Source organism: Paroedura picta, chromosome 14, assembly GCF_049243985.1.
Source record: "Paroedura picta isolate Pp20150507F chromosome 14, Ppicta_v3.0, whole genome shotgun sequence".
NCBI lineage: Eukaryota > Metazoa > Chordata > Lepidosauria > Squamata > Gekkonidae > Paroedura > Paroedura picta.
The window spans coordinates 27,124,214-27,141,528 of NC_135382.1; the positions used below are offsets into that span (position 1 = coordinate 27,124,214).

At 47.8% G+C, this 17,315-nt stretch overlaps 1 protein-coding gene across 5 annotated transcripts in view; it reads left to right on the forward strand.

Annotated features, from left to right (window-relative positions):
* Window positions 1–3,575: 3,575 nt before the first annotated feature.
* The window catches only part of ADAMTS18 (ADAM metallopeptidase with thrombospondin type 1 motif 18), an 89,229-nt gene continuing 75,489 nt past the window's right edge, over window positions 3,576–17,315 (forward strand). For 3 of the 5 annotated variants that reach the window (XM_077309768.1, XM_077309769.1, XM_077309770.1), the window contains exons 1-3: window positions 3,576–3,733; window positions 3,828–3,912; window positions 11,329–11,645. In XM_077309768.1, coding sequence (XP_077165883.1) covers window positions 3,632–3,733; window positions 3,828–3,912; window positions 11,329–11,645 — 504 coding nt within the window. In that variant the 5' untranslated portion in view covers window positions 3,576–3,631. Of the gene's footprint in view, window positions 3,734–3,827; window positions 3,913–11,328; window positions 11,646–17,315 lie in introns of those variants that run through there. The other 2 variants (XM_077309771.1, XM_077309772.1) reach the window with 2 other exon arrangements.

Genomic DNA, 17,315 nt, shown 5'->3' on the forward strand with positions numbered 1-17,315 from the left:
CCCTCCAAGAGGATGGGAAGGGAAATTGGGCTTCCGGGCCAGGGAGTTATTTAATGGTTATTGTCAAGAAATAACACAGGGAAGGAAAATGCACATGGATGGGTCTTGCCATTCCCACCCCAAATCAAGTGCACATAAACACCTTGTTGGCAAAAAAGGCAAACAGACATCTCCTTTTTTGGGGGGGGGGAGAGTATGTGTTTTCACAGCCAGGTGGTACTGGAGTTGCCAGCAAATGTTTTCTGGCTCTTTTCTTAAACCAGAAGATATTTGGGTTCCGTTTACTAAGCACTCTTTGAACGAGAAACATTTCTAATTTGATCTCAACCGCTGCCCTTGAGTCACCAATGAGGAGCACCACCCAACAGAAGGGGAAGGTGGCCATCAAAATTTACTTGCAAACTTTCCCTGCAGTGACCATTCTAAAAGAGAGGTTATGCATTGTTTGTTGTTACTGGGAAAAGTTCTTTTGGGAGCCTGGAGAGGGGATGTTACTAGCAGTAACTGGTGCTTGCAATATCTGAGCTGTGCTATAGGAGGGTGGCGGCTGATGACCCACATTCTCAGCCTCTGCCACCCCCACCCCCCAAGATAGGTTTAATACATTATCCAGGGGTAGTCAAACTGTGGTCCTCCAGATGTTCGTGGGGCTCATGGGAATTGTAGTCCACGGACATCTGGAGGGCCGCAGTTTGACTACCCCTGCATTATACTGTATTTTATTGACTGTATACAGCCAAAGACCTTTACCAAAAGAGAATCAGTAACAGTAGAAGAGTAAACGGAGTATTTCTCTGCATACTAGATAAAGCCAGCGGGATAAAACAGAACGTGTCACAGTAAGATATACAAGATCAGCGTTTCAGATTGGTGGCTGTCATTCAAAGGGCGTGAGCTCGGATCTTCCTGGCAGCCAGAGCGAAAACGGGCATCTTACGTGAGACAGAGGAGTCAGTATCTGATAACAGAGAAGTTAATTTGTCAGAATCAGAAAGAAGATACGAAGATATTATCTTGGCAAGGTGTTTGTCTCTAGGTTCTGAGTAGAGGGAACAGGCCAAAACATAGTGGGGGAAATCTTCCAGCACTGAATTCCCGCATATGCAGTGGCGTTGAGCCAGAGGTGTTTGAGAGCAATGCCCAGAAACCACAGCTGATGGCATTGTTTCAAACCCTCAAGGATTTATAGGGCTATGGAAAAGATCATTGTGTCAATATTAATCCATGTTAAAGTAATTATTACTTGCTAATTATAGTAACATATGAATATCAATACAGAGAGAGATACATCACTGTCTGCTGCACAACTAGATTGTCTTGTCCGCACGAAAACCCCGTTGACTGCACAGTATCCCACTGTTGTGTCACAAGCATGGAGGGACTCAGGAGTAAAGGCCCTTTGGACTCAGTGTGGCCCAGTTCTGAGAACCAAGAGGCTAAAGCCCTTTACGCACACATATCTTACTGGAGATTTTCAGAGTGGTACATCTTTCATCTTTTTTTCCCCCAAAGCAAACTCTTTAATTATAGTCAGAGTTCATATAATGCACATTAGTTAGTTAGGTTTCATTATGCTTTCAACATCATATGTTACTGTAATCAAAAACACACAATGAGCATACTATTATGGTGAAATTTCTCTATTTTTAAAATTTCAAATAGGTTAACTCCAGTAATTTAATAACACTTCTGAATCAAAGCTGATCGTGCAGTCATGGAATGGTTCCAGAGCTTTTGGGACAAAACATCAGAAACTCTGGTTTCTCTTCAGATCGCATAAATCTTTTGCCCTTGTGCATCTTTCATTTTGACGTCAAATTCTGTGCCGTCCTTACACACCATTCTTTCCCTTCTGGTGTATTTATCATGCAGCCACAATTAAAAAACAAACAACCCCCCCCCCAAAAAAAAACCAGGGTGGAATGTTGTCCAAAATTCTTTATAAAAAATCATGCAATTTCCCTAATGGTGTAAAAGGATGTAACTATGTTTAGGATGGTTATGGATGTCTGTTGAAGCAATCTATCTTTGCTGCTCGTTCTGCCGCAGCAGATGACGGGCTACAATCTTCCAAAACTTGGTTTGGGCACCCAATAAATTCGGTAAAGGTATCCCCTGTGCAAGCACCGGGTCATGTCTGACCCTTGGGGTGACACCATCTAGTGTTTTCATGGCAGACTCAATACGGGGTGGTTTGCCAGTGCCTTCCCCAGTCATTACCGTTTACCCCCCAGCAAGCTGGGTACTCATTTGACCGACCTCGGAAGGATGGAAGGCTGAGTGAACCTTGAGCTGGCTGCTGGTATTGAACTCCCAGCCTCATGGGCAGAGCTTCAAACTGCATGTCTGCTGCCTTACCACTCTGCACCACAAGGGGCTCTTTCCAATTAAATTCAGTACGGCGTAGCAATTCCGAATGCTTGACAGGAACCTAGGAAACCCAAGTTCAAATCTCCACTTTACCGTGAAAACTTGTTCGGCTACCTTGGGCCACATGGAACTTGACCTACATTGCAGGGTTGTTGTGAAAATAAAATGGATGAAAAACAAGTGATGTAACCCATTCTGGGTCCCCAGTGAGTGGAATGGAGTGGTATAGGCAAAATGACTTGAATGCAGATAGGCTTGCCACAACCTAGATAGTCCAGATTGACCTGCTCTTGTCAGAAGCCAAGCAGGGCCCATTCTGCACACATTGGATAACGCACTTTCAATGTGCTTTGGCAGCTGGATTTTCCTGTGCAGAACAGGAAAATCTACTTCTAAAGTGCATTGAAATTGCATTATCTTTTGCGTGCAGAATAGGCCCAGGGTTGTAACTGACTAGAATATCTGGATGGGAGACCTGAGCTCTGGGATACAGAAGATAGCCAAGCACTAGACCAAATTTCCCACCAACACCGGCTCGCCAGCTGTCGATTGGGGTGGGGAGGAGACCCTCCGAAGCCGCAGCCCCCTGCAGGGTATCCAGCTCAGGAGACCGGGAGATCCCACTGGGAGGTTGGCAACCCTCACCTTAGCATCCCAGCGCCAAGGAGCGAGCCGAATGGGCTCTCTACCTCCGGAGCCCGTCTGCCCCTGCAACTCTGCCTCGCCTGGGCGCCCCCCACCCACCCACCCACCCGCCCACCCTACGCGCCCCAGCTGCCCGGCCAAGTGTCCCCAGCGCGAAGTGAGACCTCCGCCCGCAGGGAGAGCCGCGTGCGCCGCCTGCCTGCCTGGGCTCAGCCCCTCCTCTGCCCCTCCCTCCCCTCCGCGGTGGTGGCGATGCGGGATGGGGGGGGGGGGACACTCCGGAGCGCCCCTAGACGGGATTTTCAAAAGCTGCGCGCTGGCTGCGGCGGAGGCGGGGAGGGAGGGAGGGAGGGAGGAGGGATCCCCGCGACGCTCGTCTCCGCTCCGCTCCGCTCGTCTCCGCTCTGCCTGGGCTGCCCCGCGCCGCTGGCCGCGGTGGGCGGTGCAGCCCGGCGATGCCAAGCCGGGCTGCCCAGAGCGCTGTGAACATGTGGCGGGGACCGGAGCTGCCGCTGCACGTGTCCGGCGGCGGCAGCGGCGGAGGCAGGTAACCCCCTCCCTCCCTCGCCCCCTCCCCGCCCCCCCCACGCTCCCCAGATGTACCCAGGCGAGGGCCATGGACTGGCGCCTGCTTCTCCTGTGGACTCTGCCGGTGGCGATTGGCAACGGCACCCCCATGCCCTCGCTCACCCTCTTCTGGCTGGGCGGCGTCGCAAAGGTAGGTTTCTCCAGCCAATTCCCCCCCCAATACCTCTCCCTCCCCCCCTGCCTTTTCCCCTTCCTTCCTTTTTGTTGTCCTTTTTCTTTTCCAGACTCTGCAGCTGTGCTGCATCTCTTGGGTGTCTTTTGCCTCCGCTTTCGCCGGGGACAGCAGCGGCATCCGGGGAGTCAGCCATGGTTTGTATCTCTTTTGTCCCCCCCACCCCTTTTTTTCTTTGGAAAAATGGCATGCAGACCAACCACCTGCCGTATGTGTGGGAGTCTCTCGTTGGAAGGCGTGTGGGAAACGGGTGGCTTCCCTGGCAGAGAGAGCAAGGCTATGTGCCTCCATCTCTCCTCCCCGGGTGGAGGTCCCAGGTTCAGTCCCAGCCCCCCCCCCCAAAGGGCTCGATGGAGGTCAAAGCACTTTCCCTGAGATCGTGGGAAGAAGCTGCCAAATTGTACCCATCTTGATAGACCCGTAGTCGGATCTGGCAGAAGGCAACGTTGTCATAGGATGTGAGCGCTGAGATGGGTCTCCGAGACCAGATTTCCGAGCAAGGCGCTATCTTGTTATGCGCATCTGTAAAATGGGTGGGAATGCTCCAGTGAGCGGTGTGCGGACCGTCTTGCAGGCTGCTGTCCTGAAGCAAGCAAAACAGGCTGATGTTGCTGTAGCCGGTGGTACGTTGCAGAGGGACCCTCATGGGAAATGGACAGTTCTGTCAAGAAGAGGCAGTGCAGGGCAGTGGCCAGAGTGTCTTGGAAGAACAGGCTTTGAATTTCCACCCTGCCAGGGAAGCAGGGGCAGGCTCGTCCTTCTCAGCCTGCGCAACCTCACAGGGTCGTTGTGAGAGGGAAACGGAGGAAAAGAGCATGGTGTCATTTGCTTTAGGCCCCCCCGCTGGAGAGAAAGGCAGGGTGTAAACCAGTAAGTGGCTAGTAACTAGGTGATTTACCTTCAGCGTTTATATTCAGAGTATACTTCCGGTCACTAGACACCTTCGGAAGGTAGCTGAGCTGGTCTGCAGTGGAACGGCCAGGATTGAGTTCAGCAGCACCTGACAGACTGTCAGGCTTTCTGGGGTCGAAGCTTTTGAGGGACAAAGTTCCATGTATCTGATCTCCTGGAAACCTTGTGGGTCTCTACCAGGCTCTTGGACTCCAATCTAGGTGTTTTCCAAAATGCCAGTGCCTGAAATCTGCCACCTGGTCAGTTTTGGAGCATCCCAGTTCTGTGGGCAGGTGGCTGTTGAGCGCAGGATGCTGAACCCGCGAGACCTTAGGGCTGGCTCAGCAAGACAGCCCTGACTTTCTTAAAGGCAAAGCAATAATTCTCTAGGATTAGAGTGACTGCTAGCCCGCCCAATCCCAGGAGCAAGCTCGATTTGTTTCCAAGTTCAGGTGGAAAGGGGCATCCAACTGCGGCACGAAACTGCTCCAAAACGCTACTTGAATAGTGCACAGAAGTCAATTGAAGCCAGTGGGTTTAGAAGCGCATAACCCTGTTTAGGCTCGTACTGGAAATCATCAGGGCTTGTTTCCTTGTAAATATATCAGGGGTCTAATTGCAGATAGAGACGGAGCTATCCGGGCAAAATCTGCTCTTGCCGCTGGGGGGGGGGGGGAAGGGAGGAAATCAGAGTGGGTAATTAATCGCAACAAAAAACCCAAAACAAAACAAACCCAGCTGCTTTTTAAAAATAACGTAGAAGCATCTCTCCGAATCTCTAGGCTTCAAAGAATTCCCAGCCACCCCCCACCCCCCAAGAAAAAAGCTGATGACATGAAACAAGCTCAAAGAACATGTGTGAGCAGGCAAGCAAGGATCGCTAGATTTCAAAGACGGCAGGGAAGGAATGAATGGATTGGAGGCAGATTGCACATTCCAAAACTAAGAATTAATGTTCAGAAGAACGGACGGGGGAAAAATATGGCCATGCTTTGGCGGTATGAAGTGAGCTGAAGACGATGAACAGCTACCGTAGCTGCATTCTGCCTTTCTGTAATATGTCGCAGGATGTGCATGTGTGTTTGGGTCTGTAGGACATTATATAGTTGCTTGGAGTGCAAACAAGTACAGAGTGCGCAGGGATCGGGACAGGCAAACCCTGGTGCATGGTGCGCCTCTGCGCTGGGGAATCCCCTCCCTCTTGCAGCTGCTTGTGTTTTTTGGCTACTGGCCTGCTGAGCATCCGGGACTTCTGCCGCTGATTAACACCACTGGAGGGAAAGTGAAAGGCGCTTAGTGTATTATTTCCGCGCTGCAGTGAAGACCACGTCTTGCTGGCTGCGTTGAGCCATTTGGAAGATGCCGCTCTCTCCGATGAGGAGGGTGGCTGCGTTTCTAAGGAGGTCAAAGGAGGATGGGTCCCGTCTGCTGATCTACAGAAAGGTGGGCAAGCTCCATTCCGCACACGTTAGATAATGCACTTTCAGTGTGTTTTTGCAGCTGGAGTTTCCTGTGCGGAACAGGAAAATATATGTCCAAAGTGCGTTGAAAGTGCATTATCCAACGTGTGCGGAATGGGCGCTAGATGGCTTTCTTGCCAGAGGCCATGGATGTGTCATTGGTACATTTTGGTCCCAGACTTCCTCCAAAGAGCTGAGAGAAGCCCCCATGACTCCTGTCCCACTGTAACATTATCTTCACTGGGATGGATCTAAAGTCCTTCAAGGACTCCGTGGGCCTGGCGGAAAGGGCTGCCAAGTCACAGCTGGCTTATGGTGACCCCAGTGGAGAGACACTCAGATGTGTCCTGCCATTGCCTGCTTCTGGGTAGTGAACATGCACTTCCTTGGTGGTCTCCCACTGAAGCATGAACCCAGGCTGACCCTGCTTAGCCTCTGAGATCTAACAGGATCAGGTCAACCTGGAACATCCAGGTCAGGGCCTACCTACTCAATTCCCCCCAGGCCTGACACTGCACATGGTCAGCTGATGAGGCCTGTGATTTCAACTCCGTCCCCAGGCATGCATAAGGAGGGAGTGTAACACCCCCCCATGCCTTTGCCCCAACCAGAAACATTCCTGGAGAGACACTGTTTGTCTCATTTAGGAAACTTAGCAGGTGTTTATGTGCATATGGCATGTAAATTCCCCCAAGAGGGTAAACAGTGCTCCTCGGGAACCTCTCAGATCCAGAAAAGGTTACCAGGGGCAGAGGTGGGGAAGCTTCATCCCCCTCCCCATGCGTGCTGTGGTCCCAATCCAAGTTGGACCCCTGCATTCCTGAGAAGCATAGAGCTCTCAAACTTTCCGGAAGTCCACGTGGTTCTTTCCTCCTGGCTATCACCTTCATAATACCCTTTGAAGGAGAGCAGGTTGAGACAGAATGTCAGACCCATGTAGGAAATCTATTAGCCTAGCAGGGGATTTGACACTAGCAGTTCAACCCTACAAGTTGAGCAAACACTCCAGTTACTTTGGGGAGGGCCTGTGGCTCAATGGCAGAGCACATTTGGTGGCCTCGCGAATTAAAATGACCAGGTAGGCGGTGATGTCAAAGACCTCAAACAGAGACCCTGGAGAACTGCCTCCAGCATGAGGAGGCCATACCAGACTGGATGGACGGATAGTTTGATTCAGTATAAGGTGGCTTCATGTGTGTTCAGGTGGGGCATTTTATAGTTGAGGATGTGAGAGTCCATGTGGGCTAGTGGTTAGCGTGGGAGACTAGGATCTGCGTGTCCCAGGTGCGAATCCTCATTCTACCATTGAAGATTGCTGGATGATCTGGGGCTAGTCCTTTTTCTTCCTCGGCCTAACCTCGCAGGGTGGTGGTTGTGAGGATAATCCAGAGAAGGGGATACCCCCGTTGGAAGCCACTTCATGTTCTCACCATGGAGACAAAGAGGGGCATCCATTAATGAACTAGGGCATGCAGTCTTCTGGGGAATCAAAAACGGTCATCCATTTTTTGCCTAACTCTGCATGGGCTGCAGCCGCAAGAAACAATGTCAGTTGTTCATGCATCACTAGATGCTTTGCTCCTGTGGTCCATAGCGCTGTGTGTCTCAGCCTCTTACTACTGTTTCCTGGGGACTACTGGGACTGGACTCCCATTAGATGGCTTTTGCCTATTCTGTTTGTGTCGTTCATCTCGTGTGTTTGCAGAACTGCTGCTTATTCATCTTCCAAACTCAAATGAAATTTCGGAGGGGTATCGGGTGCTCCTTGTTGCGTCTGAAGCTTCCAGAGCCCGGTGGTCCCTTCTGCAGCCATGTGTGAGAGAAAGGTTTCGCGTTGCTGTCAGACTTTGCCCCGGGAGATAGTACTGTTAGTGTTCAAAGGTCATATTGAAAGCTGAAACTTTTCCCCAGACAGGCGTATAGTTTAATCACTAAGATAACCAGGAGCTCAATGCTCAGCACGGCCTGCCAGGAGCATGCTCAGTGTCTTGCTGCTGATGTCCACAATACCATTGTATGCACTGTAAACATAACATAACTATTGCTCAGAGAGGGTAGAAAGATTCCACATGTGCATAGGCCACAGGGCTGATAGTAATATTATTTTTTAATGTTATGAGCACAGTGGGAGTATTGGGTTAGATCCAGCCGGCTTTTTCTCTCAATCCTACCAGATCCCTCCTTCCATCTGGCTATGATCTGAACAGGTCCCGTGATCTCCAGCAGAGTATTTCTGGGTGGTCAAAGAGGATTCCTTTTTTCACCTAGCAGAAAAGCTGGTTAGATGTAACCATAGGTCAGTGCAGTGTGATGGCTAAAGTTTTGCTCTAGGATCTGGGAGACCCAGGTTCAAATCCCCACTCTGCCATGGCAACCTGCTTGGGCCAATCATGTTCTTTCAGCCTAGCCTACCTCGCAAGGTCGTTGTGAGGATAAAAAGAAGGAAAGGAGAATTATGTTGTAAGGCATGGTTGGTTCTCCTTGGGGAGTAAAATAGTTTATAAACGCTAAAATAAGACAAACTCATTGTTTGTTATTTATTTAGACAATTAGTATGCCATCTCTGCAAGCCTGCTCCAGGCAGCTCAAAACCAAAACAAGAAGACAAAACCAAGATAATAAAAAGTGAATGAAAAACACAAGTCAGTTTATCCTAATAGCATGTGCTATGGGCCCTGAGGTTCAAGCAGCCCCATGGGGCTTATAGTTAGGGGTCCTTCACGCTGTGATTGTTAGAGGGGTCTTCATACTTATGCAACTTGTGAATCGCAAGAATAAGTGATATCCAGGAACTCTCTCCAGGGCTGGCCGAAATTAGCAGGAACAAATCAGTATTATCCTCTAGGTGGCAGTGTAGAGGCCTGTAACTCTGGGGAAATGCCATTTCTGAGTTTATACCATTGTAATGCCCCTGCTCTGCATCAACAAAAGGAGAGGGGGACTCTGTGCCAAATGGACCGGGAAGCGCATGGCTCTGATTGATCCTGCTGCTTTCTTCATCCATTCAAGTCCTAGCTGTGGTCCGCCCATTCTTCTCTTCCCCTGGAAATTGTAGGTAGCACAGAAAATGCTCTAGTTCTCACGTATTCTGCAAATATTCAACTTCTCTTCTGTGTCCCTTCCAGCCCAAAACTTGGCCACGATTCCCCAATGCAAGGATAACAACATTTCTCCCCGCCCCCCCGCACCCTGGGTTTACAAGTGATGTTAAAAGGAGTCTCCAGCAGGCAGCATGACTGACACCAACTGGACATTAGGAAATCTAAATCAGGACCCTTGGCCTTTTTGAACCTGCAGGCACTTTTTGAAACTGGACACCACGTGGTGGTGGATGGAACCACAAAACAGCTTCCGCAGGAGGTGGAGCTGACCGCAACATCAGGGAGTGAAGTTCTGCAGAGTTCTCAGAGTTAGGCTCTGGGGTTTCAGGCAGAAGCTCAGTTTAACAGCCTGCTCTTTAATCCTGCCCACCCAGCTCGAAGCCATGAATCATCAAGTCATGATAGAGCTCTTCTCTGCAGAGTTCCCTTGAGATCCACCAGCTGTACAATACGATTGCTAATACTGGCCAGATGGTAACGCTTCCTTGACTTCTCCGCTTGTGATGGTGCTGTGGTCCTCCAGATGTTCATGGACTACAATTCCCATGAGCCCCTGCCAGCAAACGCTGGCAGGGGCTCATGGGAATTGTAGTCCATGAACATCTGGAGGACTACAGGTTGACTACCCCTGCTTTAGCAGACTTCATGATTAACCACCCTGTGTCTTTCTGTCTATCTGTCTCTGGAAAGTAGCAAGGATAAGAAATCTTCCCGTATTTTGATCGGGATGATTTTCCTTGTTGAACATGGGGAAATTTAATAACACCCAGTGGTGGAAAATGCCAGCTTTTTCACTTGGTCTCCTCCAACTCTGACCCAAACGACCCCCACAGGGTGGTTACGAGGCTCAAACGGAGGCGAGGAGAAGAACAGAAGCTGCTTTGAGTTCCCGCTGGGGAGAAAGGTCAGGTACAAATGGAGTCAATCAATAAAACTCTTTACGACAGCCCACCCCCCAAGCCATATGGCTTTGGTCCAGGCAAGCCCCACGGTCTTCATCACAGCCTTTTGGGGAGGTCAGAGGGGATCCCCCTTCTCTTGCTCATGAGCAGCAAGCCGGGCTTGAGCTAACCTAGAGTTCCCTTTCCCCATCTGGGCAATATGACGCAACAGAGTCAGTTTTGCTGTGTGAGAAGTTTCCTTGGATCGCTGACACAGGATTTCAGTGCTGCTCTTCAGCTCCACATGTATGTTGAGACGGCTGCCTGGTTGGAAAGATTCATATCTCAGATTGTTTCCTCTGCGCGTGTGCCTTAAAGATGCCTGTGGAGAGAAACAATGTTCCAATTAGTCCCTCTGGCTTGACTTGCACATGATGTGTCCTGGGGGTAAAACTTCCAACGAACGCAAGTGTGGCATGTGTTTACTGTTGCCCTTAAATGCACCGGCCTATACACATGCTCCCTTCGCGGACCTCAAGGCTGCTTAGGGTGGGATCCCCAGGAGATCCCTGATCCAGGCAGCGATCAGATCGAGCTTGCACACAGCCATCCTAAACTGAGCTACGCTTTTCTAAGTCATTGGACTTAGAAGGGGATAACTCTATTTAGAAGTGCCCGACAGCAAGCTACAGCAGTGTGATGCGTTCTCCAACCCATGTTGTGTTAGCAAGCAGGATGACTGGAAGTCGAGGTGAGGACTTCTGGTCCAAGTCGATTTCATCCCCACTCTGTCCCCCCCCCCCACCTGATTTCAGGAGCCGAGGAGAAATAAGGAAGGTGGAAAACCCACTGTTCCTTCGGTCCTCATTTAACAGAAGGGAGGCAGGAAAAACAGGAGCATTCCAGAGGATGAGAAATGTGTCCACCAGAGAGACTGTGGGAAACTCAGTCTGTCTTGGAACCATCAGAGGGCAGAGAGGAAACAAGCTCTGTTTTATAACCATTGTGATTTACATAGCGCTGCCTGAAATGGCCTTAGATCTATTCATCTGTGGTTGGCTGTAATTGTCAGGCTCCCACTACTGCTCTTAGGAAGCTTGCAGAATCATCTTGTGTGTGTGTGTGTTTTTTTTAAACATCCCTCAAAGAGATTAATTGTTGCAAACCGTCTTGTGCTTGGGCGATGAAGGTTTACAGCTAACCACGCTTTATCCTTTCAGATTACATCTTTGTCACGCCCGTGGAGGTGGACTCCAGCGGATCGTACATCTCACATGACATTTTGCACAGCGCTAGGAGAAAGCGATCGTCCCCGAGCTCGAAGGGTTCCTTGCACTACCGTTTTTCCGCCTTTGGACGAGAAATGCACTTGGAGCTCAAACCTTCTGACCTTTTTAGCTACAGCTTTACTGTCCAGGTGCTTGGGAAGGACGGCATTGCAGATCTGAAAGACCACCACGTTGAACCGTGTTTCTATCAGGGATTTATACGGAACTATAGCTCCTCTTCAGTAGCCATATCGACGTGTATAGGCTTGGTAAGTGTCTTCTTTAAAGGAATGCATGAGGGCCTAGGCTTTGGCAGGACGTCCCGCTTTGACACAGTTATCTGGCTCCCGCAACGGTTCAGTCCCATTTGACCCATCAGCTTCCTTCTTCCCTCCTCCTCCTCCCATTGCTCAGCTCGCCAATGTAATCTTCTTGAACAAGGGAGTTTTAAGTTACACTGTTGTTTGCCAAGCCAGTGGTAGTCTCGAGGCGATGGTTCTTGAAGACAGGTCTAATGAAAATAATTCTGGAGGCAGATGTGCACAGTTAATCCATGGGAATTTCCTTTCCGCATCAAGTCTTCACGGTCGATACAAGCAGCTTCGTCTTAATGGTTCCAGATCCTTCCTGGATGCATGAATAGCTATTATTCTCACTTCCACTGTTACCCCACTGCTTGCTCACGTGCAGCATGTTTGCAGTACTGGGCAATTATACGGAGTTTTACGATCCATAACACCCAAGGTTCACTGTGGGTTTGATCAAGCAGTGTACCTGTGACCAGGGGTAGTCAACCTGTGGTCTTCCAGATGTTCATGGACTACAATTCCCATTCATGGGAATTGTAGTCCATGAACATCTGGAGGATCACAGGTTGACTACCCCTGCCTGTGACGACTCCATTCCGTGGTTATAGCCTTACCTGTCTTCTGTGCTTGGGATTTCACAGGGTGGGAAGGGAGTTTGGTCTCTGGAGCAAAATTTGACATACTTTAATTCCAAGTTGCATTTAGAGAAATAAAGTTTCTCATCCTCCAGGGTTTAGAGGGGGGAACGATGGCAACTGTAAGCTATATGGGAAAAGGGTGTTGAACTGGGAAGTGGTTTCAGGGCTCTGTGTAAGGCATGTCTCGGTTTTGGCCGCTGACATTTGCATTTCTCTCTTGCTCTTTCTATTCTCTCAGTAGCTTCTGAATTTGGAACCTTAGATCTTTGAAAATAGTCTCAAAGCTGTGATATGGGTTAAATTTCGTGCAGGGGGGTTATTTTACCATTATTTGGAAATCTCTTTACCTTTTTTGTCCGTTTTGCAGCTCAACTTTATTGTTCTTAGCTCTTGCTTTAAAAATCCATGGTGATCCATTCTTTTTATTTAATGAACATCTGCATTAAAGGGCAGAGCAGCTGTGGGCTAGGTGTTGGTGCAAAGCTGATGAACAGTGATAAAATTATTTTGAGTCTAATGGCACGTTGAAGATCAACCAAGATTTATTCACGGAGTGAGCTCTCATGTGCATACGCATTTCCTCAGACAATGGAACAGGGATCATAATAGTACAGATATAAGGAGAAAGTAAATTAGTGGCAAATTAGTAAACAGCATCATGAGTCCAAATATGCAGTATGATAATTCTTTGCTAGAAAAGCCAATCAGTACTATGGTTTCAGCTGTGGTTCACAAAAACATTGGGGCAATCTAAATGTAAAGTTAGTGATTAATGGCAGACACTTTCCCAGTTGTGAAGAGAAGTGATTAAAAATGACTTCTTGTTAGCCCCATCCAACAAGGCTATATGGATCTTCTCAGGTGACTCTCTCTTCTACAATTCCATACTGGCAAAGTATATGCAGGTATTTCACTGTGCTTATGGAGTTCTCCACATTCAAGGGTAGAGATGGAAAATTTCCTAACATCTTGAGGCCACTGGGAAAAAAACTCGACATTTCCCTGGAAACCCCCCCCCCCCAAAAAAAGCAATTTTGTGCAATACTTACCTTCCCACCAAATCTAAACTCCTTTTATGAATTGAACACTATAAATTACATCATTTATAACTTGGTATATACAAATGTGGCATTTGGCATACTTAGGGAATTTAAATGGATAAATATTATTTTTCATTAAAAATATAGCTGTACCCAGTATTCAAAGAAAGAGTTGCAAATTGCAATCTCAGTTGCTAACCATTGCTGGGGTATCTTTCATTTGTATATTTGGAATGAATGAAATGCTTTGTAAGACAAAGTTTTTCTCATTCAAAAACACAAAATATTTTGTAGGGGGTTCCCCCCCCCTCCTGAATTTTTCCTGGGCCCTCACTTCTCCTATACCAGGGGTAGTCAAACTGCGGCCCTCCAGATGTCCATGGACTACAATTCCCAGGAGCCCCCTGCCAGCTGGCAGGGGGCTCCTGGGAATTGTAGTCCATGGACATCTGGAGGGCCGCAGTTTGACTACCCCTGTCCTATACCATGGGGGGGGGAGGGATGACAGAACATTCCACATCAATGGTGACAATTAGGTGGCATCTGCATGTGTTACACCCTATTTTGATTAAATGATATTATCCATGGTGCACATATAGTTTTTTGAAGCATTTGGGTGTGGGGTCATCAAGATCTTTCAGATTGTGCCCTGAACTTCTTAGAAACGGATTCGAAAACATATAGAATCCTATTGACAATGACTCAGTACATATTTCAAAAGATCAACCCCGACAGAAGCCTGTGTTAATAGTTTAGGGTCAGAGTTGTAGTTTCAAAATAAGGATAATGCTAAATTGAAAGACGTTTAGATCCACTGACCTCTATATTATGGTGTAGTCAACCTGTGGTCCTCCAGATGTTCATAGAATCATAGAATCATAGAATCATAGAGTTGGAAGGGGCCATACAGGCCATCTAGTCCAACCCCCTGCTCTACGCAGGATCAGCCCAAACACTGGCAGGGGCTCATGGGAATTGTAGTCCATGAACATCTGGAGGACCACAGGATAACTACCCCTGCTCTATATTATGGTGTAGTTTTGGATTGCTCTGGGTCTTTTTGCTGTATTTGTCTTTGTCTGTTTGTGACACAACAATGAAAGACCATCACAAAAATATCCAGTATCTTTTTTTTTCTCAAGTAAAGACATTTGTTCAACTCTGCTGCATTTTAGTAGGTTAGTCATTTGTAAGGTGGAGCTGTGGTCTGTTGTGGTCTGTCAAAAAGTCCTGGAATTTGGGAAAGGCTGAAATCAATTAAATTTTGTATCCATATTTGGAGCAAGCACAACCAGAGAAGCCCAGAGTGGACTCCAGAACCATCTTTTTGGCCACCTCAGATGGATCCAGTTCCAGGAAGTTAGCCCTGTCAACCACAAGGCCATGATAATCTGTTCTATAACTTGCATCAGCTTATTTCTCCTCAGCCTTAGCTTTGAAGTGGGAGGATTCTTCCAGTGTGTTTCTCTGTAGCTGAGGGAATAAAAGCTCTTTGACACAAGAATTGGGAGGGAGTCTTCTGCTCCAGTGCCTAGGATAGAATTTATAGGAAAGAATCTTCCTTTTTCCTGGTATTGACCCCTTAAGGCCTCCCTAATCATAGTACATGACATGGCCAAATAATTGCTTTGTGGGTATTTTTCTATGGAGACATTTCAGGCACTCTTCTTAGGATCTGCCCCATGGTTCTTGAATTGTCAATGGGCCCCTGAGATGGGGGGGGGGTGTAGAGGAACAAAATTAATGAAGCCCAAGTCATCTGGATGGCCCCTGAAGCCAGCTCATAACCAGTATACCAAGCTGGATGGTATTCAAAAAGGAAATATGGTATTAAAATGTCTTTGATGGATAGATCAGTGATTTCTGAAGTAAGTAGCTATGAGGCTGATCCTATGTGCAAATAGTTATTTGTGTGAAGTGAGGGATTGTGGTCCAAATGTGTTGGTATGGATCCTTCCACTGTCATCTCACTCTGCTCAAAAAAAGTTTGAACCATTCCTCCTATCTATGGTTGGATCCATACTACCATGTCCATATCTAGAAAATACACATCCAGGAATGTAAAAATTAACCAATACTCAATAATGTTTCATTGGTGTTCCTTGCTATTGAAGGGTTTCCTGAATGGATGGGAGTTAATTATTTTTATAGATTTGTTAAGTTTACTCAACATTTATCAGGCGATAGGACAATGTTTGGTCATGTTGACTCTTCCCCCTGTCCCAAATGGCCAATGATGGGCCTGGATGGGTGAGAAGGGGAGGAGTCCCGGGTGGGCACAGTCACAGCTCTGCTTCCCAACCATATTCTGCACAATCGCACCAGTTCTGGAGCTTCTCAAAGCCTGGAGAATGTTTCAGGAGGCTCTCAATGGTAATAAGCTGAGAAAGGCTGGTCTGGATTCTGTAGTTGTCTACTTTGCCTCAATGCACGGCCATGACTGGAAGGATCTTATGTAGTAACGCCATCCACATCCTCCCTTTCCTAACCGCGTTTGTCACTTGGTTGCCCTTCTTTCTTATTTGCTTTGTTGGCCACAATTAAACCCAAAGTGGTGTTGCTACTACATGGTTGGGAGCACTAATCTTCCCATTGTTCCTTTCATTAGCAGTAGCGTCACCACAATAAAACCGCAGTGACCCATTCATCCAAGCCTGGAACTCCACAGTGGGAATTGGAAGCAATTGTATTTCGACAGACTACAGGGACTCTTTGATCTCATTCACTTTTGGGGTGGGGGTGGGGGTGGGTAAATGACCTAGAGAATTCAGTTGCCTGCCTGTTGGTTTTGCTGGCATAGAGAATTACAGAGCAGAGGAAGAGATCTGTATGTAATGTAGCTAGAAGAACTGGGATGAGGATCTGATGCTTGCTGCTGACCTAGTGTGAGAAACTGGCACTGAAGTACAGGTTATCTGAGTGGAGGTACACAACTGAATTTTACAACCCTACCATTGGTCATCTAAAGTCTGCATTATATTTATTTGCTTATTAAAACATTTATACCCTGCCTCTTCAGCTTGGTGTAGTGGCTTCTAATCTGGCGAGCCGGTTTTGATTCCCTACACCTCCACATGCAGCCAGCCGGGGGACCTTGGGCTAGTCACAGTCTTGATAGAGTTGTTCTGACTGAGCAGTGATATCAGGGCTCTCTCAGCCTCACCTCCCTCACAGGGTGTCTGTTGTGGGGAGAGGAAAGGGAAGGCGATTGTAAGCCTCTTTGAGATTTCTGGTAGAGAAAAGAACCAACTCTTCTTCTTCTTCTTCTTCTTCTTCTTCTTCTTCTTCTTCTTCTTCTTCTTCTTCTTCTTCTTCTTCTTCTTCTTCTCCTTCTCCTCCTCCTCCTCCTCCTCCTCCTCTTCCTCCTCCTCCTAGGTCAAAACAGTTTAAAAAATCGAAATATGCTCAGGTAAAACCAAAAACAAGTCCCGTATTCATTTCCCCTCGGGTGTTCCGAGTCAGAATTGAGCCTTCACACCATTTCTAAATTGCCCTTTTGGGTACTAAAATGTCATCTAGGTCTCTGGGTCCTGCCTGGGGATGCATTCACATTCTTGTCGTCTTCTCCTGAGTCCATTGATTTCAGTTGGTTTAGACTGAAGTAACTCTCCGCAGGATTGCCCTGTTAATCCCATAACTATGGCAAAGCGATTGGAAGCTTCGCATATATGCTGGGCCATAATTGCTGCTTTCTCCTGGGAATCTTAGAATAACTGCTGGACCGTCTCCAGCTATACTGCCAGTGGTAAACCAACAGTAAACGGTTACTTAGGATCCATTTGTCTGTCGGAATTATAAATAGATCAACCATCGTATGACATGAAGATCAGAACAACTCCCCTCCCCCCCCTCCAGTCGCTGCAGATAGTGATATGGGAATTCTCTCTGTTTCGAGAACAAGTTAACATTTCTGCACCGCATTCCTAATTCTGCTCTGATTCTTTCCTTTTCAG